At 55.9% G+C, this 24358-nt stretch overlaps 9 protein-coding genes across 9 annotated transcripts; 2 read left to right on the plus strand and 7 right to left on the minus strand.

Annotated features, from left to right (window-relative positions):
- Positions 1-1857: 1857 nt before the first annotated feature.
- Positions 1858-3111, minus strand: ISF_04717 (hypothetical protein; the record flags this gene model as incomplete). Its single annotated transcript, XM_018848322.1, has 1 exon — positions 1858-3111. The coding sequence occupies one exon, from the start codon at positions 3109-3111 to the stop codon at positions 1858-1860; it is 1254 nt and encodes a 417-aa protein (XP_018704657.1).
- Positions 3112-5448: 2337 nt separating this feature from the next.
- Positions 5449-8188, minus strand: ISF_04718 (vacuolar protein sorting vps16; the record flags this gene model as incomplete). The annotated part of the gene is made up of 5 exons (XM_018848323.1): positions 5449-5709; positions 5765-7089; positions 7136-7632; positions 7682-7946; positions 8044-8188. The coding sequence occupies 5 exons, from the start codon at positions 8186-8188 to the stop codon at positions 5449-5451; spliced, it is 2493 nt and encodes an 830-aa protein (XP_018704658.1).
- A 567-nt stretch (positions 8189-8755) lies between these two features.
- Positions 8756-10151, minus strand: ISF_04719 (Protein kinase-like domain protein; the record flags this gene model as incomplete). Its single annotated transcript, XM_018848324.1, has 3 exons — positions 8756-9273; positions 9323-9894; positions 9964-10151. 3 exons carry the CDS (start codon positions 10149-10151, stop codon positions 8756-8758), a joined length of 1278 nt encoding a protein of 425 aa, XP_018704659.1.
- Positions 10152-10797: 646 nt separating this feature from the next.
- Positions 10798-11384, plus strand: ISF_04720 (Autophagy-related protein 16; the record flags this gene model as incomplete). Its single annotated transcript, XM_018848325.1, has 2 exons — positions 10798-11145; positions 11220-11384. The coding sequence occupies 2 exons, from the start codon at positions 10798-10800 to the stop codon at positions 11382-11384; spliced, it is 513 nt and encodes a 170-aa protein (XP_018704660.1).
- A 313-nt stretch (positions 11385-11697) lies between these two features.
- On the minus strand, positions 11698-13281 carry ISF_04721 (Histone methylation DOT1; the record flags this gene model as incomplete). The annotated part of the gene is made up of 2 exons (XM_018848326.1): positions 11698-12625; positions 12704-13281. 2 exons carry the CDS (start codon positions 13279-13281, stop codon positions 11698-11700), a joined length of 1506 nt encoding a protein of 501 aa, XP_018704661.1.
- A 1225-nt stretch (positions 13282-14506) lies between these two features.
- On the minus strand, positions 14507-15412 carry ISF_04722 (hypothetical protein; the record flags this gene model as incomplete). Its single annotated transcript, XM_018848327.1, has 1 exon — positions 14507-15412. The coding sequence occupies one exon, from the start codon at positions 15410-15412 to the stop codon at positions 14507-14509; it is 906 nt and encodes a 301-aa protein (XP_018704662.1).
- A 592-nt stretch (positions 15413-16004) lies between these two features.
- On the minus strand, positions 16005-17662 carry ISF_04723 (hypothetical protein; the record flags this gene model as incomplete). The annotated part of the gene is made up of 3 exons (XM_018848328.1): positions 16005-16479; positions 16536-16885; positions 16946-17662. The coding sequence occupies 3 exons, from the start codon at positions 17660-17662 to the stop codon at positions 16005-16007; spliced, it is 1542 nt and encodes a 513-aa protein (XP_018704663.1).
- Positions 17663-18367: 705 nt separating this feature from the next.
- ISF_04724 (elongation factor 2) lies at positions 18368-21618 on the minus strand (the record flags this gene model as incomplete). Its single annotated transcript, XM_018848329.1, has 2 exons — positions 18368-21505; positions 21556-21618. 2 exons carry the CDS (start codon positions 21616-21618, stop codon positions 18368-18370), a joined length of 3201 nt encoding a protein of 1066 aa, XP_018704664.1.
- A 719-nt stretch (positions 21619-22337) lies between these two features.
- On the plus strand, positions 22338-23831 carry ISF_04725 (eukaryotic translation initiation factor 3; the record flags this gene model as incomplete). The annotated part of the gene is made up of 2 exons (XM_018848330.1): positions 22338-22634; positions 22710-23831. The coding sequence occupies 2 exons, from the start codon at positions 22338-22340 to the stop codon at positions 23829-23831; spliced, it is 1419 nt and encodes a 472-aa protein (XP_018704665.1).
- Between the last annotated feature and the right edge of the window lie 527 nt (positions 23832-24358).

Below are 24358 nucleotides of genomic sequence, written 5' to 3' on the forward strand. Positions count from 1 at the left end.
GGTCTACAGGGCATGCACAGGGCCAATTCCATACCCGAATGCTATGACATGTATCGCGCGTACAAGAGCGGCTTGGTAGACGACCAGTTGCACCCACGCCCCTTCCTCAAATTTAGCCCTCGAGGCAGAGAAATGAAGGCTTTACGGGACAGGCTTCGACTAGAAAGCACACTTCCCGGCTTTGAGCGATTTCGATCGCACCTTGGAATCAACGACTTATCATCTCGATTTCCTGGTCAGCTGCAACGGGATCTTGATGCAGGCCTTCCATACCTGCCGCCCCTAAGCATTGAAGACGGTGGCATTACGGTATACAGACCGTTACTAGAGTTTGACAAGGCAAGGCTCATTGCTACATGTGAGGCCAATCGTGTTTCTTGGTTCGAAGACCGCACCAATATCGACGCTACCATAACCACGCGGAATGCCATACGAAAGATCTGCCGAGACCATGAGCTCCCCCGAGCTTTACAAAAGCCGTCAATCCTGGCTTTGGCCGAGCGCTCAAGAAAAAAGGTCCAGGATGAAGAGAATGAGGCGTCGCGAATAATACACCGCCAGGGAACCATAGTCGACTTTGATCCGAATGTGGGCTCTCTCCTTGTTGATTTGCCCTTGCTACGCATCGGAAGAGCAATGAGCAGACGCCGCTTCCAGGGAGCAAGAGACGAGGCCCGGCGAGGGAGACGACGACTCCTTGCAGCCATCATCACGCGCAAACTGATTAGCTTTGTGACCCCCGACAAACACCTGGCACCGATATCGAATCTTGAAAACACTGTCAGGCGGCTCTTCCCTTTCGTGTACGCTGATGGAACCGACCCCCAGTCTGATGGCGCGAACCGCAAGGCATTTTCGATTGCCGGTGTGCAATTTGAACCAGTGCCAAGCTACAAATCGACGCGTTGGTTTCTATCCCGGGCGCCATTCCCATCAAGTTACTTGCGTGCAGTGACAACCGTACCGGAACGTACCATTAAACGGCCTAGATGGGTTTTGAGCGTTAAACCGCTTCCGTGGGAAGCACCCAGTGACCCGGCATGGAAGACTTGGCAATCGGCTGTACTATGGGATGGGCGGTTTTGGATCCGACTCAACACCTGTGATCGCCAAAAAGGGCTTCACGTACTTCCTTTACTCCCCAGCCACACAAAAGCCTTCAAAGCCGCCCTGGACCCGAAGGAGCGTGCCCGGTTCGATAAACTTCTGAAATACCACGCACCAGGAAAAATACGTTATACATTACCAGGTATATACACCGTCGAGAGGGCGAGCAGCTGCCAGGAGGGCGATGAGGCGCCAGAACGTAAAATGATGCTACTCGCCCTGCCAACGCTCGGTGTTCACATTGCAGGCTTGGAGCAATGGGTGCGATATGATGCCCGTTACAAGAATATCGATATGCAGCTGCTAGGCAAACGGAAATATAGCAAAACCCCGAGGATGAATGGGTTTACGGCACGAATCAGTGTATCCAGGAAGAGCAGGCAGCAACGGATGCGGAAGGTGCATGGACAAACGCCAACATAATACAGATACCCATTTGATGTTTCACACTACAATTTTTGCCCATTATGATACCTTCAATGCCATGGCCGGCGCCAGTCTCAATGGTCTGCACCGTCCGAGGTAGTGACAGCGTGGCTTGGCTGCAAAGAAAAGGTTGTGCAGCGCAGCATTGTTCATAACTGCTGCCGAGTCATGCCTCTCTCTGAACGCAGTCATGCCGTGTGCCGACAATTGAAAAAAAAAGAACGCCGATCTCACATGCAACAGGCCCGGAGTGGCCTGCCGATAGCCCTCGATTCATACAATCAATTCATCCGTCTTCAATGCTCGCATTTCACACGAGCACTATTACTGGTGATGCCTTACCTGTTGATGACTTTCCGACCTACCACCCCTACTATGGCGCCGCCTCTCGGTGATAACCTCGACCTCCGACTGGGTACTTCGGAAACGCTTTGTCGGGAGGCAACGATCCTGTATGGGCGCCCTCACGTCATTGCCGGACGGGACTCTTGCTTTGCCGCCCTCGACGGCGGGAGCTACCCAGATACCATTTTCAACCAGGTGCGCCTCAAAGTCGGGGTCTCGGCGCGGCTCGGCCCGGGCTTCCTCGCCGCGGGCCTGCTTGAGATAGTGTTGGGCAATATGCCTCATGCGCTTCCTGTATACGCTTATGACGATGGATCGATCGGACTGGCAATCCTTGTTGATGGGGAACTGTATGTCGCAGAACCAGCACTGCGAGTTCCGAGAGGGGAACCGCTGGGCCATGTGCATCCTCACCATGTGGTCGGTCCAAGCGTCGATGCCGAACTCAGACCGATGGAGGGGAAAGGTGGCTGTACAGTTTTCGTATTTCTGGAACTCGCAGGGCAAGTATGCCACGACCTCGGTCGCGTCGGTGCGGCGGGTGGAGGTGTTGGACAACGCTGCTGAGGAGGCCCCGGATGACGCCAACGCCGCCATGGCACTGGCAGATGACGCCTGCAGGCCGTGAGTCATTTGGGTGACGCCGGCGTGGTTCCAGTGGCCGGGATGGGCGATGTCGCCCGGGGCCACGGGTTCGTCGGAGAAGACCTCTGGTAGTTCTTGTATGGGGTTGAGAAGCTGGGCGTTCATGGCCTGCTGGGCGATGGACTGGGCGGTGGTTCGCGACGCACGAGTCTTGCCATCGCTGCTGAAGATGCAGTCCCTGTCGGGGTGTCGCTCGCCGCGGCGCTTGCTGAAGCCGCTCTCATGCGTGGCGGAGCTTGCATCGCTGCTGTCCCCGGACACGGACGGTAGAAAGACCGAGCGCCGCTCGTCCTCAGGGCCGTTCTCGCGGATGTCCCCGTTCTCGGTCAACTCGATGCTGGGGAAATATCCCACGGCGGTTCCGTTGGCAAAGAGGTTGCCGTAGTTGGTGTCGGAGGAGCGGTCGCTGAAGGTATCGCCCTGAGAACTCCCCGTTTCATAGGGATGTGAAGTGGTGTCGGAAACGGGGGAATCGTTGCTCTCGACATCATCATCGTCGACGGTAGAATGAGGAAACTGCAGTTGGTAGGGAGGACGCATGTCATTGGAGCCCAGCCCACCCATATGGGCGAAGAAAGACTCGTTCATGATGATATATGTATGAGGTATAGAGGGTGATTAGGTCTGTATTTTGTGTTGGCTCTCGCCTGTTGGGCTCTGTGTCTTTTCCCCAGGGCGTTGGCTCGTCTGGCCTGCAGCGACGTTGAAGATTGTGCGTGTGTTGGACCCCCGCTTTGAAGCAAGGAGGGGGCGGTAGGCGGTAGCCGCGGGATATCTCGATCGAGCCTACCGGAGCCCGGAGGAAGAGACTTCTTGCGACTAAAAGGAGACTTGCTGGAGCCAGTCCGGCCTTTGAGTGCGGAAGGAAGGAAGAGAAGACGAGGAAACGGTGCCCTTTTTTCTTTGTCCCGGTCTTAAGAAGGGGCCCGTCACTGCGCATCTATAACCAGTCGGACTCAAGAGCCCCCGCCCTCCCTCACGGAACCTATTAAGTCAAAAGTCAAGGACCACTACCCAACAACTATCAGCAGTTACAATCGGGAAGTGGGGATGATGGCGCGGCGGATTGCTTGATGCATGCTGTTATTCGCTGTCGACGACGGGATGGCTTGTGGTGTGGTTGTTGTTTTTTTTGGGCCCGGCCGACGACAATGAGGGATACGGCACCACTAAGAAGACGCACGGTGGTGGGGACGACGAAGCCGGCGATGATGGGAAGGGTTTCATGCTCGGCATCTTTTGCGGGACAGCTAGCGAAGAGGAAAAGCATCCTTCCTTCCGGAGATGCCTCTGAGGTAACGACGATTCGGTTGGCCCATGTACTTGCAGTCAGATGCCACGACGTTCCTTTGTCTTGATGCCATGCGACCAGCGGGATTTCTACTTGGCTTAGCTTTGCACCAAGTTATCAAGAGATCCATCCCCCCCTGCTAGCGTTGCAACGCTTACAGCCTTGGGCCACCCGCCCAGCTGCTATGTAGAAGGGCCAACTTGTGGCCAGACTTGTTGGGGTTGCGACTGGCATGTCCTGTCCCTCTGCCAGCAGTGCAGACATGCCAAGTGAAACCTGCATCTCGGCGAGGACGACTTATGCAGTTGGTAAACGAAATGGCGAACGAGAAAGCTGGACACACAATCACGAGACGTTGCGCCATGGACAGATTACCAAACAGATTTTTAAGAAAGGCCGACCGAGCTGTACGAAACTGGCGGCGTGAACAACGAAGAGGCCAAACCGGTCCGAACTTCAATATAAGACCTGCACCTAACAGCGCGCATGAGATGCGGCATGACAGCAAGCACCCGTGTACCAATTGCCAGGAAGAAGCCCTTCTTCAGAGACCGACGAAGGGTACGGACAGTCAGCGGGAAGGCTGGCCAAAAGGGCCTGATTGATGCTAGTCACCAGTTGATCGCGATGGCCCCAAGGTGCCACCGCCCGCCGCGCATCAGCCGCGTTGTCAGCGCAGCGCACGGTAGATGTCTCGGGTACGGGTAAAAGCCACGTGAGAATGAAGGCGGGGGAGAAAGGAGGACGAATTACAAGCTGTCGTTTGGGTTCTGAACAAGTCCACGGGCTGCATGTAGCCAGTCGTAGCCGACGAATCATGAAGAGAAGGCAAAACCGGTGAGATGGATATATGAGATTGGTCAGATTCGCAGGAGACGAGAGATGTGTCCCCCACCTTCTTGATCTGACCAGCATATTGTATTTTTGTTTTTTAATTCAATCTAGTATTTCCCTCGATTGGGCTTGCTGGTGGTGGTTGCATGTGTTGTCCTAGAGAAGGCGCATCACTTGAACTCCAGGACGTTGTTTGCTGCGCTTACACGACATGGAAAGAAACCAGAAGATTTCAAAAGAAATCGCCAAAAATACGGTGTACCAAGGCAACTCCAGGTGCAATTACAAAAGCACAATGCTGTGTCTGACTGGTGCAGCTCACCACAACATGCACACCCCTGTCCTCACTACCACCTTGATACCACTCCTGCGGACATCACTTTCCCCCTCCACACACTTTTCTTTCCAATGTACGTACATAGACTCACCCTCTACTCCTGTCAGGACCCATGATGACCACTGCCCATCCATGCCCACCGCCACGTCATCCACCACTACCATCATCAAGCAAACTTCTGGCTCAGCTTCTGGACGGCAAGGCTGCGACGGCAGCGAGGCTATTCAGCTCTCCACGCACCCCCCCCCCCATCAAGAAGCGCGAGAACTAGTTAGCCGGGGAGAAGTGCGAACGGCATGTACTGTTTCTAGAAAAAGCCTCTCCCGAAGGTGTGACTTGGCATGATACGGACGAATGATAGTCCGAGTCGTGGTCGCATCGTCTGTCTGCCATCACACGAGACCTTCATCATCATCATGTATTAATAGTATTAGACACTAACACACAATGTAGTCGGCCAGGTTTATTTAAAAACGGCGCTTCCCAGACGCTCAATCTCCCGCCCCTCCTGGGTGCCCCGGCCCGCCAGCTCCAGCAGGCGCTGCCACGACTCGGCGTCCTTGAGCCGCACCGCCTCCTCCGCCGCCTTGACGCGCATCCCGCACGCCTCGTACATCTCGCTGCTCTCGCCCGGCTCCAAGCCCGTGCACTTGGACACGAACTGCGACGCCAGCCGCGGGTTGCCCGCCTGGAGGGTGAGCTTGTAAAAGGGCTTGTTTTCGATCTCGTGTTAGCAAACATGCCGGGGCGGAGCGTGATGCGGTGAATAGTACACATACCTTCCATCCAATGGGGCTCTTCTTGGCCTTGGCAATATCCTCAATCTCGTTCCACTCGCGCTTCGCGATGAGCGCCTTCAGACGGATCCACCACGCCACCTTGTCGGGCACGCGGAACTCGCTCTGGATCTTCTTGGCCCGTCCGTTGTAGCCGAGCTGGATGAGCTTTGCCATCGTCTCGTTGACGCTCAATCCGTAGAACTTTTCCGCCAAGTCGCGGTCCAGCGCTTCCTGCATGCGCAGCAGCGCTGTCGCTTCTTTGATGGCATGCGCTTCCACAGCAGCCTCCTTGGCGTCGGAGATTAGCTTCCCGGCAAGGGCCAGCTTGTCTACCGTCGTTCGTACATCGGATTGGTGGAGCGACTCCTGGATAAAAACATTGGCACCGTCGACACGACGGTCGTCCTGGTAGTATAGGTCCTTCAGCATGGCGTTGTCGCCCTTTTGCACTGCTGACGACTCGACGAGTGCGGTCGCTACAGGCCGCGAGTTGATGATGCGGAAGAACTGCGACGGCGCCGTCTTCTTTTTCAAATGCTGCAGGACGAATAAGATCAAGTCTGTATCACCACTCTCAACAGCCTTGTCCAGTGCCAGCTCATCCTCTTCCATGTCGAGCAGAAGCGGCACCTGCTTACCGCCTCGGGGTTCGTGGTTTAAAAGCTCCGTAGCCAGCCTGCTGCGGCCTTCGTGGTGCGCTGCACGGGCTATCTCCTCAAAAGAGATGCCAGCCTTGCCTGATAGGCGTTCCACAACCAGCCTGCACACACTATCGTCATCTTCTGTGCCGATGCGGACCTTGGATGACGCCCAGTGGGTGTATATAGTATCAGAAGGCAGCTTCAAATAGGACGCAATTTTGAGCGCTAGCTGGTACTCGTGTCGTGTTAATAGGCGTTGGATGAGACGCTCGGGCGTCAGTTGCTGGTATTGCTCAAAAGAAATGGGCAGTCCAATTTTGTAGAAGCGTACGGCGTTTAGCACGCGCAGGGTTGTGCACATGTCCACAAAGTCATCGCTGTTGTATATATCGAGTACCGACTTGCCGAACGAAGCGGCCTTGAGAAGGCGCTTCTGCCAGTTGGTGTCAAGCTCGCGCCCGGCAGCATTTACACAGGTGTCTACTGCCTCTGTCAAGTTTGGTCTGATGAGCTGGATATAGTCGTCCGCTTTTGGGGACTCCAGCTCCAGCTGGCCGACGGCGTCTAGCAAAATCGAAGCCGGCGATGACTCTGTCGCTGCGCCAAAGGCCTGGATGGTGGCGTCTGGTACTCTCTGAAGAAATTCACAAAAGTCATTCGTTATTAAGCGTGCGCCATCGGGTTCTAGTCGGTGTTAGTAGTGAGCCTAGACGACGCCGTGAAAACTCACCAGAGATGACATGAACTCGTGTGCTATCGTATATATATGAAGCCGACTGGTCATCGGGCCCTATAATATGGACCTCGTCCTCCCAAGCAATGATGGCGTCAGAGCCACACCACTCGACATATTGCGGCGGTGTCTTGGAGTCAGATTCATGGACAAACTCGAGATCCTGGAGGTCACTTGACGTAACGTGTGCCTTGCCGTCGTTGGCATACAACGTGACGAAGCGGCCGTCGGGCGAGACGCTAATGTGGCTCAGCGAGCCAAACTCGGGGAGGCGATCCTCGCAGTCTGCGGCGTCGAGGACGTACACAGTAGACTCGATGCTCAGCAGGACCTCTACAGAGCGCGACAGCGTGTACGCCGGGGGCACAATGGCCCAGGCGCTGATGTCGCCGCTCGGCGGCGTGGCGAGGAGCTTGGGGCGGGGCTCCGCGTAAGAAGCGACTGTGACGAGGGTGCTGTTGCCGAGCAGGGCCACCATGCCGCTGTTGTAGAAGCTGTTATCAAGGGTCAGTGGCGAATTATGAGCAAAGTCAAAAGACAAACCGGCAGGATTCAACGCCATAGTTGTCGGCGCCGTGGCCGAGGGAAAAGTGGCTAAAGTCGCCCTGCAGGTCGTAGCAGCGGACATGGCCATCGGCCGCGACGACGAGCAGCGTCTCGGCGTCGGACCAGCCGAGGCCGCGGATGGCGCCATTGTCCCACGCAATGCTGCGGAGCTTCTGCCCGGCGAGGCTGTACACGTCGATGGCCGGCTTGGACGACTTGCCGGGCCGGTGGGCCTGCAGCTTGTTCTCGTCCGGCCAGAGGGCTAAAGGGGGGTGGCAGTCAGCAAGCAGTGCGACAAAGGGCAGGGTCGTTTGTCAGATGGACGGGAAGAGAGTCCCCATGGCGCATCTCAAACTCACCAAGAGCACCAGCGTAGGGGGCGCCGGCGACAATGTACGTGTCCAAGTCCAGGCTCTCGTCAAACACGGACGTGTACTGCTGCGTCTTGCGGAACCAGCGCTCGCCAACACGCTCCCACTCGGCCTTTGCGTGAAGCGTGTCCATGATTCTCAAGGCTATCTCATTATGGGCTTAGCAAGGGTGGTGAATAGTTCGGTTGTCCCGCGGGCGCTGCCTTTCTGTTGACTCCCGGGGTGACGAGTTATGACAGACGGTTGCAATTGAAGCCCCAAGCTTTGGGGAGCTTGGTGTTCGCTGGCGTCATTGCGCTGCGGCTATTTTGCGGGTAATCAGGTCGCCAAGCTGTCCGTCGATGCTACTATCGAGTTGCATTTATAAACTTATATAATTGTCTAAGAGGGAAAATAAACATTGCATCACAAAGATTATTATAATTAGTCCATGAAAAAAAAATCTGCGTAAATAACAGTCTATTGGCCACTGTCGTGATGGACCTCTTCTCACAGCCCATGTTCATTATCACAGGCTAACTTCGCTGTATTTTCAGAGCATACCCACTAAACTACCTGGTGGCCTGTACCTGGTCAATTCATGTCGTGGTCAACATCATCTCCCAAGTCAAACTCAGTCTGTTTCTTCTCAGTTTTCGCCACCACCGAGCAAAATCATATGACGCCCGGTCCACCTGCAAAATGCCGAAGCTGTTCTCCTCTACAAATCGTCTGCCAACCTGATCGCCTGGAACCATGGATGAAGCAAAATCGCTTCAGCCGAAGGCCGCTTCGCAGCATCGTACTGTAGAATCCACCGAATGAGCTCCTTTACCTGAGCACACTCATCCTCGTCGAGGTCTGGCTTAGCCTCGTCAAAGACCTCCTCCATACTTTGCTGCGGCATCATCAGTGGCTCCTCACCAGCCCGCACGCCACCGAGCCTGCAGTTGAACAGCGTCCCGTCCGGCTTGACGTACAAGGCCAGCGTTTTCCAGGCCTGGTAGTACTCGTCCGGCAGCGCGCCCAGTCGATTGATGAACCGCAGAGCGAGGTCGTCATCTTCGTGCCCGGAACCGACGATGCAGAAGAGAGGCTCTCCGGTGATGAGCTCGAACAGCAGACAGCCGAAGCTCCAAACATCGAGCGAGGCGCCCGTCTTCCCGGCGAAGACCAGCTCAGGCGCCCGCAGGCCGTGAGGGGTGATCAGTTTCGACGGCGGGTCAGATAGAAAATAGGCTGCAGCGGTTAGCCAGCGGCTTTTGTACGAGCCTCTGATATTACTTACCTCCGCCCATGTCGGACAGCTTGATCTTGAGCCGGTTGTCATACGACGTGAATTGTGCAAGAGGTTGCGCTACATACAGGCGGGACGGCGCCCACAGGTCATCTTTACCGTCTAGCCTTCCCACAACCTGAGAGGCTTGCGCTGCCCCGGTCCCTTCCTCTTGCCAAAGCTTGTCCTCTGTCAAGGACTCAATGCCGTCTATGCCAAATAGCATGTTTCCAGGTTGAAAATCCCCGCAGCCAATGCCGTTTGCATGGAGGAGCGCCAGCGCCTGCAGCGACTGCTTCAGGATGCTCTTGGCCATCGTGGGCGGGTAACGAACCCTCATCTCGCGCTTCCGGGGCTTGAACTGGGGAAGCTCCTCGACCATTACGTTCACGTTTGGTCCCATGATTTCGAATACGAGGCATTTGTGGTTGCCATTAGGCCCCTTGTGCTCAAACTCGGATAGAAGCTGCGTAGTGTATCGTTTGCCCTCTGGCAATGTGGCAAGGCAACTCAATATTCGCTCCTCGTTCATCTGCCCAGAGACTGCAGAGACAACAATCTTCAGTGCGACGTAGTTTTTGTTTCTTTTTTTGGAAATCAGTATAAGTAATTTCGCGACGAATAACTCAATCTGTTGATGCATTGCTCCATACCGTAAGTCGTTGGCCAGCCACACAGTTGAGAATGAGCCCTCGCCCAACTTGCGCATGACCTTGTACTGTCCATCGTTGAATACGTCTCCGAGGCTTACTGGGTGATAGCTGCCCGGCCGGTAGTCTTCAATCCACTCGCATGGCAATGTGATGGTCTTGAATCTCAGCTCGTCGTCTCGGAAAGGCATAGCTGGTGGTGTGGCTGCACTCGAGGTGGTCATCCTTCCTTCGTGAGCGAGAATGTTTGATTTGCGAGCCTCTCAATTCAAAGAGACTTGTGAGAATTTGGGACCTGAGTTTGTCAAGTGCGAAGTTGAGGTCCTCTCAGCCAGCTAATGCAGGTTTCTTTCGTGCACAATGCCACAACAGCGAAGTACCCTGTAGCCGCATGCGCACCCGGATATCCTGCAGGAAATGATGTTGACCGTTTCTCAACAAGACAATCGTTTGCCGAAAAGCTCGCATATTTCTTGACTCTTGCATAAGGGTTGACTACTCGCAGTAGTTACAAAGTAACAAGTTAAGTTTCTTGGTTCGTCCGTTATTAGGTACCCCACCAAAGCTGCGACTGTCACAACGGACCAACGATAATGAGGGGCAAATCTCCCTTACAACATTCGCGTTTGATCATCACACATGCAAAGCCACCGGCGCAGAAAAGATCCAAAATGCCAACATGGAGAGACGAATACCTTACATCCCTCAAAGAATCCGAGATGAATAACCCAGTTAATATGGAGTTGGTACAAACATGTACGAACGCGCGCCCGTCCCCCCACCATCTAGAAGGTCGATGAACTAACGACAACCGCTGCGGGGAGATCAGGTTCGCAAATGGCCGATCGAATATCCGCGCTTGAAGCCGAGCGCGCCTCTCTCGAAGCCCAACTCCCTCCCGCCAAGTCCCCCCTTCCCCCCTCCAACAAGGCGCCGCCCCCGACCGCCGCCGCCACCACCAGCGCAGAGACGGCGCAGCTCCGGCAGGACATCGCCGAGGCGCTGCGCTCCAAGGGCACCACCGAGGCGCGCCTGCGCGCCGCCGAGGAGGAACTCACCCGGCTGCGCGCGCGCACCGCCGACGACGCGCGCTCCGTCCGCCAGCTGACCGCCGACCGCACCGCGCTGACGACGCGGCTCAAGGACCGCGAGTACGAGCTTCGCGAAAAGCGCAAGCTTCTCGAGGTACGAACGGGCGAAACGGATGCGATCTTGTTCTTTCTCTTCTGTGGCATCCTTTCTGACGGTCGCTCTCTTAGCAAGTACAAGACGAAATGATCACGCTCAACCTGCAAGTCTCCATCGCGGAAAAGGAGAGGGACAAGGTCAGGAAGGAGAACAAGGAACTGGTTGATCGCTGGATGAAGCGCATGGCGCAAGAGGCAGACGCCATGAACCTCGCCAACGAGCCGACGAGCAGATGACCCTTACTTCCTCTCGATTTCTGGGACCCAACCAACGAACTGATGCCTACATCTTGCAACGATTACCACGAATATATTTATCACGGCGCACATGAATTTTTTTGTTTGATTTCCTTCCTCCTGTTCAATAGACGGAAATGGAGTTTTCTCTGTATTTTTTGTATGCAGTCCCGCTACCACAAAAAAAGGTCTTGATCCTCCTCTAAAAAGCACAAGCGAATCCCGGACACGCCTTTCCAAACCTTACAAGACCACAAGCCAAATATCTCTCTAGAAAACGTGAGGGAAAGGGGCCGAGAAAAAAAGGACAAGTCTACTTTCGCGTGGAAATATAATACGGCCCTCCTGCATTCGTCCAACTGACGAATCCCTCTGGGTACGCGCACTCCTCCACATCCAATATCGTAGTGCCCACGTCGTTGATGTTGTGGCTGCTGTGGCCGTCCGCCACAAAGGACCGCAGGGAGATGATCTTGCACCCGCTCTTCAGGTCCAAGAACATGCGCACCAGGTCGTCGTTGAGCTGCGACGTAAAGGCCTTGTTGTTGACGAGCACAACGTCGGCCCGCTTCAGGGCGTCGTGAATCACCGCGTTCTTACGGAAATCGCCCTTTTCCAAGTGCGTCCGGCCCGGTAGGACACCCCACAGCTTACATCGCGACCGAAACTCGCGGTTCTGGTCGTCGGCCAGCTTGCATGCGTTCTCCATCATCTCGCAGCCGATGCTCTCGCAGCCAATCTCTAGCGCCGCCTGCAGCACCACGTTGCCGACGCCGGAGCCGAGGTCGACAAAGACCTGGTCTGATGTCATCTTGAGCTGCTCGACCAATAGCTTGGTGACAAAGGGGTGCAGCAGCTCGCCGTACACGAAATCGGTACCGTTTTCGTACTTGGAAAGTAGCTCCACGTGAGGGGCGACTGTTCGGTCGTATATTTGGTCCAGGATGAAGGCGACGAGGTGGGCGGGTAGTTCGTGTAGCTTATCGAGGTTCTTGGAGATGATGCCATCCTCGACGAGGTTCTGGAGGGTCTGGTTGTACTCGTGGATAGCGGCTTTGAAGCCGGCGAGATCCTGAATATTTCTGTTGGAGGCCTTTTCGAGCCGTCGAATGAGGCCGCCGTTTTGGTTGGTAAAAGGTTCGGCCTCTTCTTCCGTGAGGTATGTCTCGGCAACAAGTTGGACGATGCGGATACTAGCCTGCACCGCGTCAATCTTGTCTTTGCCCCAAACTAGTTCGAATCTAGAGTTTAGACGTGTCAGTAGGAAGCGATAAGTAGAGTAAAGCAAGTGTAAGGGACTGGAGTGAGATGCAACGTACCTTTCCCTGGGCTGGGGGCTGGGATATTGTATCTCTATTGCAACATCCTCTTTTTGAGCCCCCATGACCGGGACGCACTTGGTCTCGAGCGAGGCGACGTGTACGGCGTGGACAAACTTGAGGCCGGCCTCAGGCTCCTCGTAGGCGTCAACGTCGCGGAGGTGGCGGTTGGGGTCGGCGAGGTCCTGCTGGTGGTTGCGTGGGCGCTTGCGGGCGTCGAGGCTCATCCAGCCATCGTCCTCGTTGTCATTGTCGCTATCTTTGTCAAAGGTGACGCGCTCGGCGGCGACGGGGGACTTACGGGCCGGGGTGGCGCCGGCCTTGCGTTTGCGGTCGAGGCGGCGCTCGTCCGAGGACGACGATGGGTAGGGCGAATGGCTTTTTTGTCGGGGAGTGGCGGGCTTGGGAGAGGCGCGGTGGACGGAGGGGGAGCGTGAGGAGGAGGACGAGGCCTTGGAGAGTGCGGCTTGTGGCCTGGGCTTGGGCTTGGGCGCGGGACGCTCGATGGTGACCTTTTCGATGCGAATCTTGGGCGGGTCGACCTTGAACTTGTTGCCCTTGCCGCCGAGGAGAGGCATCGTGTCCGGAGGAGGGGAGGGAAGAGAGGAAGGACGAGGAGGTGGCGGAGTCGGGCAGTGGTGGGCGGGCGTGGGCTGACGCGACGACGTCTGCGGATGAAGGAAAACGTGAGCCCAGATGCGTTTCGCGAGGTCGGACGTAGGTGTATGTAATGGTGGAAGGCTAGCGAGGAGTTTCAACGGCGAGGGACGGGGTCGAGGCGAGGCGAGGCGAGGTTGATGATGGTCTTGGTCGGTGCGGTGCGGCGGTCGGTTGCGCGTGGTCACAAGACTGGGGCCGGTTCTCGGGCGCCCAACAGCGAAGAGAATGACGGAATATGGATACAGGGGGGATGAGATAGTGGACAGGGATGTAAAGAAAAGCGAGGAGAGGGATCAAAGACAGTACAAAAATGTGGCGGCTGGGGTGACGAAAATAGAAGATACTTATCCAAGATTTTCCGGTGGCGTGTAGAACCGTTTGTCGATGTTGGACGGGGTAATAAAAGAAGAGTGGATGAGGAAGAATAGTGGAAAGAAGGCATAAGGCAAAAGGAAGGCAGACCAAGAGCCAGAGCCAGAGCCAGCCACGACCAAGTGACGTGGGGATATCTTTGCTCTTTTTTTTTTTCTTTTCTTCTCTCGTAGAGGCATAACCTGCTGCCTGACAGTTAACTATGTAGCTGCAACTAATAAGCCGCCTTTTCTTCCCGTTTTCTTCCCGTTTTCTTCCCGCCCAAGACAGCACGGGAAGGTTTTGTCTGCCTTTTTCTCGGCGCCTGTTTGTCTCCGAGATCTCAACTATCAGGTACCTGGAAGGTACAAACAGTGGTACGGAACTATGCACCTACACCTCTGTACCCTCCCCTCTGTCCACCAATATTCGCCACCACATCCCATCCACCAGCACGCGACTTTGTCCCTCTCTCCTCGGCTCGTGAGATGACTCTTGCCCCCTGTGACACGCAGCAGCTACACAGAAACGCCGTAAATGTCATGTCCTGTACGTACGAATATTCGCAATGTCATACAACGGACAGAGGGGCCCCAGGACCAAGGGCCAACCCGCGCAACAAAGACTGGATGGAGTAATCGGTATGGATACAATGCATCAGATCGCCGCTACTGCTGCCCGGTTTGGTGCATGATTTCGTCGGAAAAAGCAAATATTTACACAATGCTGCACCTGTGGAATTAACCAACATGCTTCTATTTAGCACTTCCCCAGAACGCCTGATCTGCCTGACTAGCATCGCTCAATCAATGATTTCAAGGATGCTGCATTCGAACTGCCGCTATCCATCTTCCCCTTCTTCGAGCGCCAGAATAACATCTTGCTCAGCCATTGACCTCGACTAAAGAACCCACGGAATTTTCCTGACCTAGCAACGACTTTGATCGCTTTCTCCTTCGGAATTGGTGCACTGATGCGGCCACCAAGAGGCTCTGGCCGAATACCAGCACAGGGAGGCGGAATACTAGCATAAGGAGGCTCTCGTGGAATACCAGCACAGGGAGGCTCTCGCCCAAGCAGGGAGTGGATCATTGGGGTCGGATATGGATACCCTCTGAGCCTCCTGTTGGCTATGCAAAACGACATCTCGGCCGCGTAGACGTAGGCGAGCTTCTTGGTCCAAGTAGCGCTGGGAGAAAACATCCGGGCACGGCCGGCCATGTAGACCAGTTTCTGGACGGTGGCGCCCAAGCACTCCTCATACTGCTTCTCAGGGTCGATAACGACGCTTGAACGAGAGCTGCCGCTGCTTGATGAGGAGCTGTCGTCACGCTCTGTGCACACCAGGCACTGAAGGACGGGAAGGGACGGATCAAGGCCGTCGACCACACGTCGGAGACCCGCTAGAGAGATCGAACAATCATCGATCATCCCCGTGTGCTGAGTGTATTCGTGCGAGAATTCTCCAGCGAACGTCGCCCCTTGTTTGAATCGCACCTGCCACAGACGCCACGCGAGCCCTGCCAAGGTCGAATCGTTAGACAAGGGCAGCGATGCTATGCCTGCAGCACACTCAAGAGCCATGATGCGTTTCTCGAGGTTAAGCAGCTCAGAGTCGTGAGCGTACCCTGGCAGTGGCAGTTGGTTCCATCCCTCGAGGTAGGCGATCAACACCGCACATTTGACTTCTGGCTTCATGGTGTGTGGTTTGAAATAGACACAAGAGAGATGTATTGCAAGGCAGTGGATGGCTAAACTAATGATAGACATGTACAGATTTTCAATGGCATAAAAGCCTGGCGCTCACATCCATTTTGTAGTCGTAGGCTTTTAGGCAACGACGCCCGACTGCATCTGCAAGTCTCAGCCACCTTGCCAACTACGGTTCGCATATGCGGCATCATTCACCGAGTTCGTCTGCAAGAAACTGCTCACCGTGAACTTTTAGGTGGGAAAGTGCTGTCACTGTCCACGCTCGTTGTCGAGGGCCAACCACGTCAGTGACGATAGTGTGCCACCCCGCTCAAGAGTAGCAAACAAATCAACGATTTCATTGACAAACGGAATGATATCGAGCAAATCGCAACAGTATACTGTCCAATGTTAGTCCATACTCTGTGCCCCGAGCGGGCTAGCGCCACCTTGTGCCCGACCTCTCTACACCAGCAAGTCTCCGTCCCGACCAATCAACCAACTAACATTGGCTTGCTTGGCTTCCTCCTCGCACGCGGGAGCAGCCTCCAAGGCATCATGGTGCATTTTTATACAGACGCTACAGACGCTACAGACGCTACAGACGCGTTCCTGCTCGTGGATGAGTTGTGGCGTTCGGGGGCTCCCTCCCTCTGGCCGGTGCTGTGCGGCCCCTTCCCGGCACCGCGGGACCCCCAGGACCCCCGACCGCCGGATCGTTGGCGGAATGGCCAGCGGAGCCAGAGCCCCCGACTTGTACGTGGCCACTGGGTCCAGCGTCGGCGGCGGGTCGGGCGAGAGCTTTTCCGGCAGCGCGCTTTTGAAGGCGCTTTTGACGACAAACGTCCTTGTCGGGGCTGGAGCTAGAGCTGGAGCTAGAGCTGGACTCCTCTGCCTGGGAGGCGGCGGAGATGAACGCGGATCCGGCGTTGGAGGGAATGCCCACCACCGCTGGCGCTGGTGGGTTCGCGCGGTGGTTGGCCGCAGCTGCCTCTAGGCTGCTCGGAGCTCTGTTTTGGTTGGCAGCGGTCGTCTGGGAGTTGCCTCGATGGCGAGCAGCTCCTTGCTGGTCGCTGTGATCCAACGGGATTTCTTGAGAATGAGGGACTCCCTCGCGCCAGCTACTCACACGCCCAGCGGAAGAGTGAGCACCTCCCGAAGAATTGCGGTGATGTGACGCGTGTCCCGAGGGCCGTCTCTGCCTGGAAGCAGCCTCGCTCGCGCTGACTTGGTCGGACATGGCTGCTGGATGAGGATAAGGATGCTGGTTGGGCGGAGGTCCTCGATAGGCTGAGACGGCCGCAGGTCGCGAATTGTACCGTGGATGGGGGTCAAGACATCCTCCATGACCATTTCGAGGGTCTGTTGGACCGTCGTAGGGAACGTGAGCGCCTTGGGCTTCGTGAGGCTCCTGGGAGTGCCTTGGATCAGAAGGCCTTGCCTGTCTCGCGTTTCGATCATCATTACTCGGCATGGTTGCTTCAGAATGACCAGATATTATAGTATCTGAGCATTCTTGACCAGGCAGCCCGCGCTCACCCGCCTCCCGGCCCTCCGGCGTCGTTCGGCGGCCCTGCGGCGCTCTGCACGGCAATACTTGGATTTATCCCTGTTTTGCGGCGGCAGTGGCGGCTCCCGCTGCGACACAGACTCGTCGCACTCCTCCGGCTCATTCGCGCCTCCCCGCGCCTTCTCGACCCAGGCCGCGAGAAGCCGCGTCTCGATCAAGTCAGTGAGAAGCCGCGCATACGCCCACGTTAAGCTGTGGGTGAGCTCATCCTCGGGTAACATGAAGGAGTGGTGGCCGGCAGCGTACCCCAGCAGCTGCATCGCGACGATCCAGCAATCGCGGCACTGTGCCCCGTTGTCGCAGTCGGGATTCGGGCAGCGCAGCCGCGGCGCCGACGGCAACGCGGTGAGGAGGATGTTCTCGGCGGCGTAGCGTATGCTGAGCGCGGTGACGGCGTTCTCGTCAACGATGCGCGAACACTCGCGCAAATCTCCTGTGGAAAGCTTGCTTGACAGGAGTTTGCGGGTGTTCTGCACGCGCATGATCCGCCAGGCCAGCCCGTTGTGCGAGCACGTCTCGGACGGCGGCGGCAGCGTGATGCCGCCGGCTCTACTCTCCAGCGCCACCATGCGCCGCTCCACGTCGGCTGGCCTGAACTTGTACGCGCTTTCGTTTTCGGGAAAGGGAAGTGCCCAGCGGGCCTCGAGCCACGCCAGGGACATGGCGAAGCGTGAATTGTGATCCATGTTTAGCGAATCCTGGGAAGAAAAGAAAGAAGAGAAACAGTGAAAGACAAAGTTGTGTGTGTATGAATGAACTGGGAGGGGATCTGAAGCGAAACGAGGTGAGAGAGAGGTTCGGGCGCGGTTCGAGGAGGCTATTTGTACAAATGCTGGACGCGGGAAGCGCCGGCCACACACAAGCAACAACTTGAGAACGAGGCCAGACCGTCGGCCGCTCTGTGAATTGTGCTTCCCATTACCTTACGTTGACGCCTTGCGTCACGGCACGTTGACAGCTTTGGCATACAGCGGCAACGAGGAAGAAGACAAAACACCAAGAAAGAGGGCGTCAGTGGTGAAGCGGCAGGTAGAAGGTGTCACTTGGGATGGCACGGAATTGGCGCGGTTGTTTCGCTGGCGGTACGCCTCGACAGAGTGTCACACGGCGTTTCTCTCAGGACACGAGACACGGGATACGCTCAAGCCCCCTGTTGGTTGCGGCCAGTCACAGAAAGGCGGAAAGGAAAAGTACCTGAATCGTCCGATATTTGTGCGTGAAGTCTTCGTCTTATTTTCTTTGCATGTATTCTGCTTTCGTGTCACCGCGGGACGCCGCCAACAGCCGTCGTTACAGGCCTCTATCACTCTCCCTCCCGGTCATCCTTTTGTCGCACAAATGCAGCACAACAAGCCCCATCCCGTCCCGTCACTTTCCCTCCTGTTACTTTCTCATCTCTTCAGCGTCTTCTGCTTCTCCGCGTCCGTCGCCACGTTGCGCCCCTCCACCAGCAGGCCCTTCTTGCGACGCACCGCGTCCATGTACCGCTTCGCCACGTTCTCCTTGTCCGCGAGCTCGCCCAGGTCCTCCAGGTCGTCCTCAGTGAAGGGTACCCAGAACGGGTCCTCGTCCAGGACCTCGAAGCCCGCGAAGATGAGCTGCGGCTGCGCCGCCCCGCTCGTCCGCTTGCGCATCTCGTCGGCAAACCCGAAGCTCTCCGCCACCGGCAGCAGCGCCTGGATCGTGAAGAACGGCGTGCCCTCCTTCATCGTCTCGCTGACCACGCGCCCGCGTCGCCGCGTGAGCACGTCGTAGACCCGACCCAGCACTTCTGTCGAGGCCTGGATCTCCACGCTGTACATAGCCAGCATGAGTCGGGGAGACCAGTCTAGGAACCCGACGCGCACCGCGGACTGGAAGGCTTTGATCACTTCGCCCGTAAGTCGGCCCAGTTTGTCTCGTGCAGATGTGTCGTCCTCGGCCAGATTCAGGGTGACATCTTCCACAAACACGGCAACACCCTGGATAGGCTCGTTGCAGAGCGGTCCCTGTGAGAGGAAGAGCTGGTAAGCGTAAGTAATCTTGTCGGCCAAGTGGCTGGGCTGCAGAGCCTCTCCAGCAGTTGGATACACGTCTTTGGAGTCAGCCCCCGCAAAAACGCGAGGTAAGATGCTGTCTTTTGTAGCATCAATAAGTAGATTGGGGCCAGTTCGTCGCGGCCCAAACCCAGCAATGCGATCGACGACATTTTTCCAGACGTCACGACCCTTGCCTGTTTCCAGCTGCTTTTGGAGCTCTTTCTTGAGTTCATCTGCAGATAGTAATGAGCGGGCCGTGACAGTCGGGTCCACGGCAATTGATTCCCCAGTACTGTCGGCATCATCTGCTGTATTTAGCTGACAACGCTCATTGTACGCCTTCTTGATCGAGTCACCATTCTTGTTGAGGAAATCAGTAACGTTTTCGGGTAGAGGGCGCACACGAATGGATAGTGTGACCTGCTTGGAGCTGGTGTCGGTGACGACAACGCCGCGACCAAGCTCCTTGTTCACAGGCGGCTTCATCTCCTCCGCACGAACAATAGTCTCGCGATAAGGCACAATCGGGGCACCTGCTTGAATATCGCAGCGCGCAAAGCGCTCTTTCAGATCTGTCAAGCAACGCTCGAGGTGGAGCTCGCCAGCGGTGAGAAGGACGTGCTCTCCGCTGTCAAACTGTTCGTACTCGGCGCACGGATCGCTCTGAACGAGCAGCCGAAGACCCTCGATCATCTTGTCCAGATCGGCGGGATTGACAGGCTCGAGTGCCACACGCACAATGGGCTGGCCAGCCATGCTGACACCAGCAAGGTTGACGGCGCCGTCAAACTTGCTGCAAAGAGTCCCGGACTTGAGAATCTTGCCTTCAAGACCGGCAATGCCAAAGACAACGCCGGCGGGAACGGATGTAAGGGCCTCCAAGCTTCTGCCCATCAGCATGTACAAGGCCTTTACTTCAGTTTCCTGCGGCCTGGGCTCGACGTTGGGCTCTGCGGGAGACCATTTCGGCGGGACAACATATAACTTGTCGCCGACGGAGATAGTGCCAGAGTAGATTCTGGCGAATCCAATCAGGCGCTCAGGGTCAACCTCCTTCTCCTCAGCATCAGGAGCATAATCATCGAGGTTGACTTCCCCGAGAGCCTGTGTTAGAGAACCAACCCCATTTCCATTTGCTTCTAGGGCCGCCTGGGCTCGCGCAGCTTCGGCCCGCTTCTTCCTCGCCAAGTCTCGCGCCTCCTCGCCACTCATCTGGCCAGTTTTGCGCTTGTTCTCAGGAAGCTCGCTCTGGGGAATGGAAACCATCTTGCTGACATAGGCCACTACTGGATCGGCCTTTTCGTGCTTGAATGTTGTCATAGCGTCGCGAATCTGGGGATCAATGCTTGCAGCGCCCGGTGAGCTGTTCAAGACCCCAGGAATACGCTCTCGCTGTGCAGCCGGCGGCGATGGCAGCGACTCAATGACTGAAACCAAAAGTGCCGTAGACAGCGGTAGCCAAGAGGCAAAAACGGTCGTAAGAAGCAATCGAGGGTCGCGAGCTCTGAGAATGTGTGGTGAGATGGAGATGTTGAGAGATTTGGTGACCTTTTCCAACAACGCTGGGTCGCCTTTACCGTTGTCCCCGCCGGTTGTGGCCTGGTACACTGTCCAGACAGGTTCAAGGACTAGTTGTACAAACATGGGCTTGAGGTTGCGGCCCTTGAGATGCTTTGGTCCCAAAACCTTTTTCGTCTTGGGGTCTAGATAAAAGTTTCCCCAGAGCACCTTTTCGAGAATGCCGCGCCTGATGCCCAGCTTCTTCTCGTAGAGACTGGCAAATTGGCGACACGTAAACGCCCAGCCGTCCGTAGCTGTGCTGAAAATGACGTTGTTCTTTTCCGGAGCGAAGTAAATGTCCTCATCGTCCCTCTCTTCAAACTCCAAATCGACAGAGTCAGTGTTGTCTTCATTGCTGGAGGCTTTGGCGGCGGCAGCAGCATTGACGCGCTCCTCCATCCTTTCTCTCCAGTTGAGATCCTCCTCCATTCGCTCTCCCTGGAAGAAGCTACCTAGAACCGCATTGACCTGCTCTAGAAGTTTGCTGAGGTGGACGAAAGCCTCGTTTGGCGTCATCTTGAGCTCGGTAACTAGGCGGTCCATTTTGTTAATGACAAGCAGCGGCTTCAGCTTTTCGGTCCATGCTTGGCGGAGAACAGTTACTGTTTGACTGCAAACTCCTTCTACCGCATCAACGAGGATGACGGCGCCGTCGCAAAGCCGCGATGCTGTGGAGACTTCACTGCTGAAATCGATATGGCCAGGAGAGTCGATGAGGTTGATGAGGTATTCCTTAGGCTCTGGTGTAGCATCTGGCGCTGATCTCCGGAGCATAGAAAAGTATAAGGAAATGGCAGATGACTCCATGGTAATGCCTCTGGACTGCTCATCGGGTCTGGAATCCAAGTATCTAATTTTGCCGGCAAGCTTTGGTGAGATAATGCCGTTTGTCGCCAAGAGGGCGTCTGTGAGGGAGGTTTTGCCATGGTCAACATGGGCTAAAATGCATATCTAGAGCCCGGTTAGCCTCCCATACAACACCCATAGCTTCTCCTACTGACATTGCGAATATCTTCCGACTGCCGTTGCAGCCCTGCAAGCTTTTCAGGCGTGACGACAGGCATGGCGGCGGCTGATGATGGGAGCAGAGTGAGTGGTAGGATATGCAAAAACCGCTAAATAAAAAGGGATTCAAATGAGAGTCAAGAAATTTCGAAGATGCTCGCTGATGATTTAAGCTGACCCGTGTTCAGAAGTTGAAGATGGGTTAAGGCTACATTTATATGTAAAGCTAACTTCAGGCTTGTTTGTAATGCGCCTAGGTAGATACATCGGTAGGTATGACTCTAAACTTCCCCACCAAAGAGCCAAGCTGTGCCACCCACCACACAATATAGAGGGTAGCTTTGAAGTGGCTGACTGCTGCTGTTGATGGAGCTAGCACAATTCGTCAGAATGAATAATCGTAAAAATTCTCAAAACGTAAATGGTTGTATGTGTACTTATGATTCCGTGCAGCAATATCGCGGAGCTACGCTCGCTGGCACGCGCCCCGCTTGAACGTCAAGGAAGCCCCACCAGTATGGCACTCGATATATGCATTAGATATGCGGCTAGGCAGTGCAACTACGGGGCCTAATTACATATTCGCACCACAAGCCCTAACGAGACACGAAATTTCGCGGCCAGACATCGCGGCCCCTCTCAAGCAGCAAGCAGCGCAAATTTTGGTGCGTGCCCCTCAATCCACGCCCGGCGAATCCCACGTCTCGAACCCGACAGCTCGATACAGACAACGACGACGAGCGTTTCGCGACAACTTCCCCTCTCGCCACCACCCAACATGGCCACTTACCAGAACTCTGCGCCCGCCCGCGCGATCGACGTCGACAGCGACGTCGAGGAGGAGGCCCTCGTCAACGACTACCGCGAGCAGGTCCAGTACGAGGACGGCGAGGAGCTCAGCCAGACCAACAGCATCCCTCAGACCGACGACATCCAGGCTCGCCTCGTGCAGGCCGCCCAGCCCCTCGACTTCTCCGCGCCCCTCGAGGTCAAGTTCCAGAGCTACGACTCGTACTGCAGCTTATTCCACTTCATCCTCAACTCGGACGGCCCTGTCGATCTCGAGCCCCCTTCGGTCCGTACACTTTCTTCTCAGAGAAGAGCAATGTTGGATGGTGGGATTCAAAGCTAACCTTTTATCCCTGAATAGTACTACTGGGCTTGGGACGTGATTGACGAGTTCATCTACCAGTTCAACTCGTTTTCCTCCTACAGACTGCGCCTCGCCCGCCAGGCTAACAACGATGAGGAGCTCCAGATCCTTAAGGAGAACCCCAACACCTGGGGTTGCTACAGCGTCCTCAACGTCTTGTACTCGCTGATCCAGCGCTCCCAGATCACCGAGCAGCTGGCCGCCATGAAGCGCAACGAGGACCCCGCGGCCGTCGCGGGCGAGTACGGCTCCAAGAACCTGTACCGCATGCTCGGCTACTTCTCCATCATCGGCCTCCTGCGCGTCCACTGCCTGATGGGCGACTTTGGGCTGGCCCTCAAGACGCTGGACGACATCGAGCTCAACAAGAAGGCCATGTTCGCGCGCGTCATGGCCGCCCACTTCACCACGTACTACTACGTCGGCTTCTCGTACATGATGATGCATCGCTACGCCGACGCCATCCGCATGTTCAGCCACATCCTCGTCTACGTCTCGCGGACCAAGAACTTCCAGAAGAACGCGCAGTACGACTCCATCACCAAGAAGAACGAGCAGATGTACGCGCTCATCGCCATCTGCGTCGCCTTCCACCCCACCCGCCTCGACGACACCATCCACGGCGCGCTCCGCGAAAAGTACGGCGACCAGCTGCTCAAGCTGCAGCGCGGCGGACCCGAGTCGCTCCCCATCTTCGAGGAGCTCTTCCGCACGGCCTGCCCCAAGTTCATCTCGCCCGTCGTCCCCGACTTCGAGAACCCCGAGGCCAACCTCGACCCCGTCGAGCACCACCTCGCCGTCTTCATGGACGAGGTCAAGACCAACATGTGGAGCCCCACCATCAAGTCCTACCTCCGCCTCTACACTACCATGGACCTCAACAAGCTCGCCGGCTTCCTCGAGGTCAAGCCCGACGAGCTCCGCTCCTGGCTCATGGTCACCAAGCAGCGCACCAAGCAGCTGCGCTGGCAGGACCAGGGCCTGCTCGAAGGTGAGCTGGTCAACGTCAGCGACCTCGACTATGCTCTGCAGGGAGACCTGATTCATATCTCCGAGGCCAAGGTCGGCCGCAAGCTCGTCGACTGGTACCTCCGCAACCTGTCCCGCACATACAACTAAGGCACATGTAAGCGCGGCTCAAAATTTGAAACGGGGTTGCATCTTAAGGGGAAAAGTTTTTTTTCTTTCTTTCTGTCTTTGCAGACATTTCTACACGAGACCCTCGGATGTATTGAATCCATGACCAAGCACGGCCACGTCTGTCGATAGTTACGGAGTCGACCTTGGTTCACGATGTTTTGGTAGATGTGAGGGTCATAAGTTGACTGGGGCTGCATGGCACTGGCGTCACGGAGTTGAGGCCCTGATTTTTTTTTTTTTTGCGGATAGGAGCTGATGGCGGAAGATGATGACGGAAGTGAGGAGACAATATGCATAGAGCCGGAAGGAAACGGGGATTATGATGGACACGAAGGCAAGGAAACGGTAAATGGAAGCCGCTGGGGGATATCTCCCTAAATGACGGAACGATTGCGCACATTACTAGAACTTTACGCATTTCCAAAGACTACAAAAAAAAGATTAAACCTGCAGAAATGATTTCCGTGCCGCAGCGGGTTCCGCGCGGGGTAGTCAAGTAACGCCGT

The sequence above is a fragment of the Cordyceps fumosorosea genome, assembly GCF_001636725.1.
Source record: "Cordyceps fumosorosea ARSEF 2679 chromosome Unknown scaffold_10, whole genome shotgun sequence".
NCBI lineage: Eukaryota > Fungi > Ascomycota > Sordariomycetes > Hypocreales > Cordycipitaceae > Cordyceps > Cordyceps fumosorosea.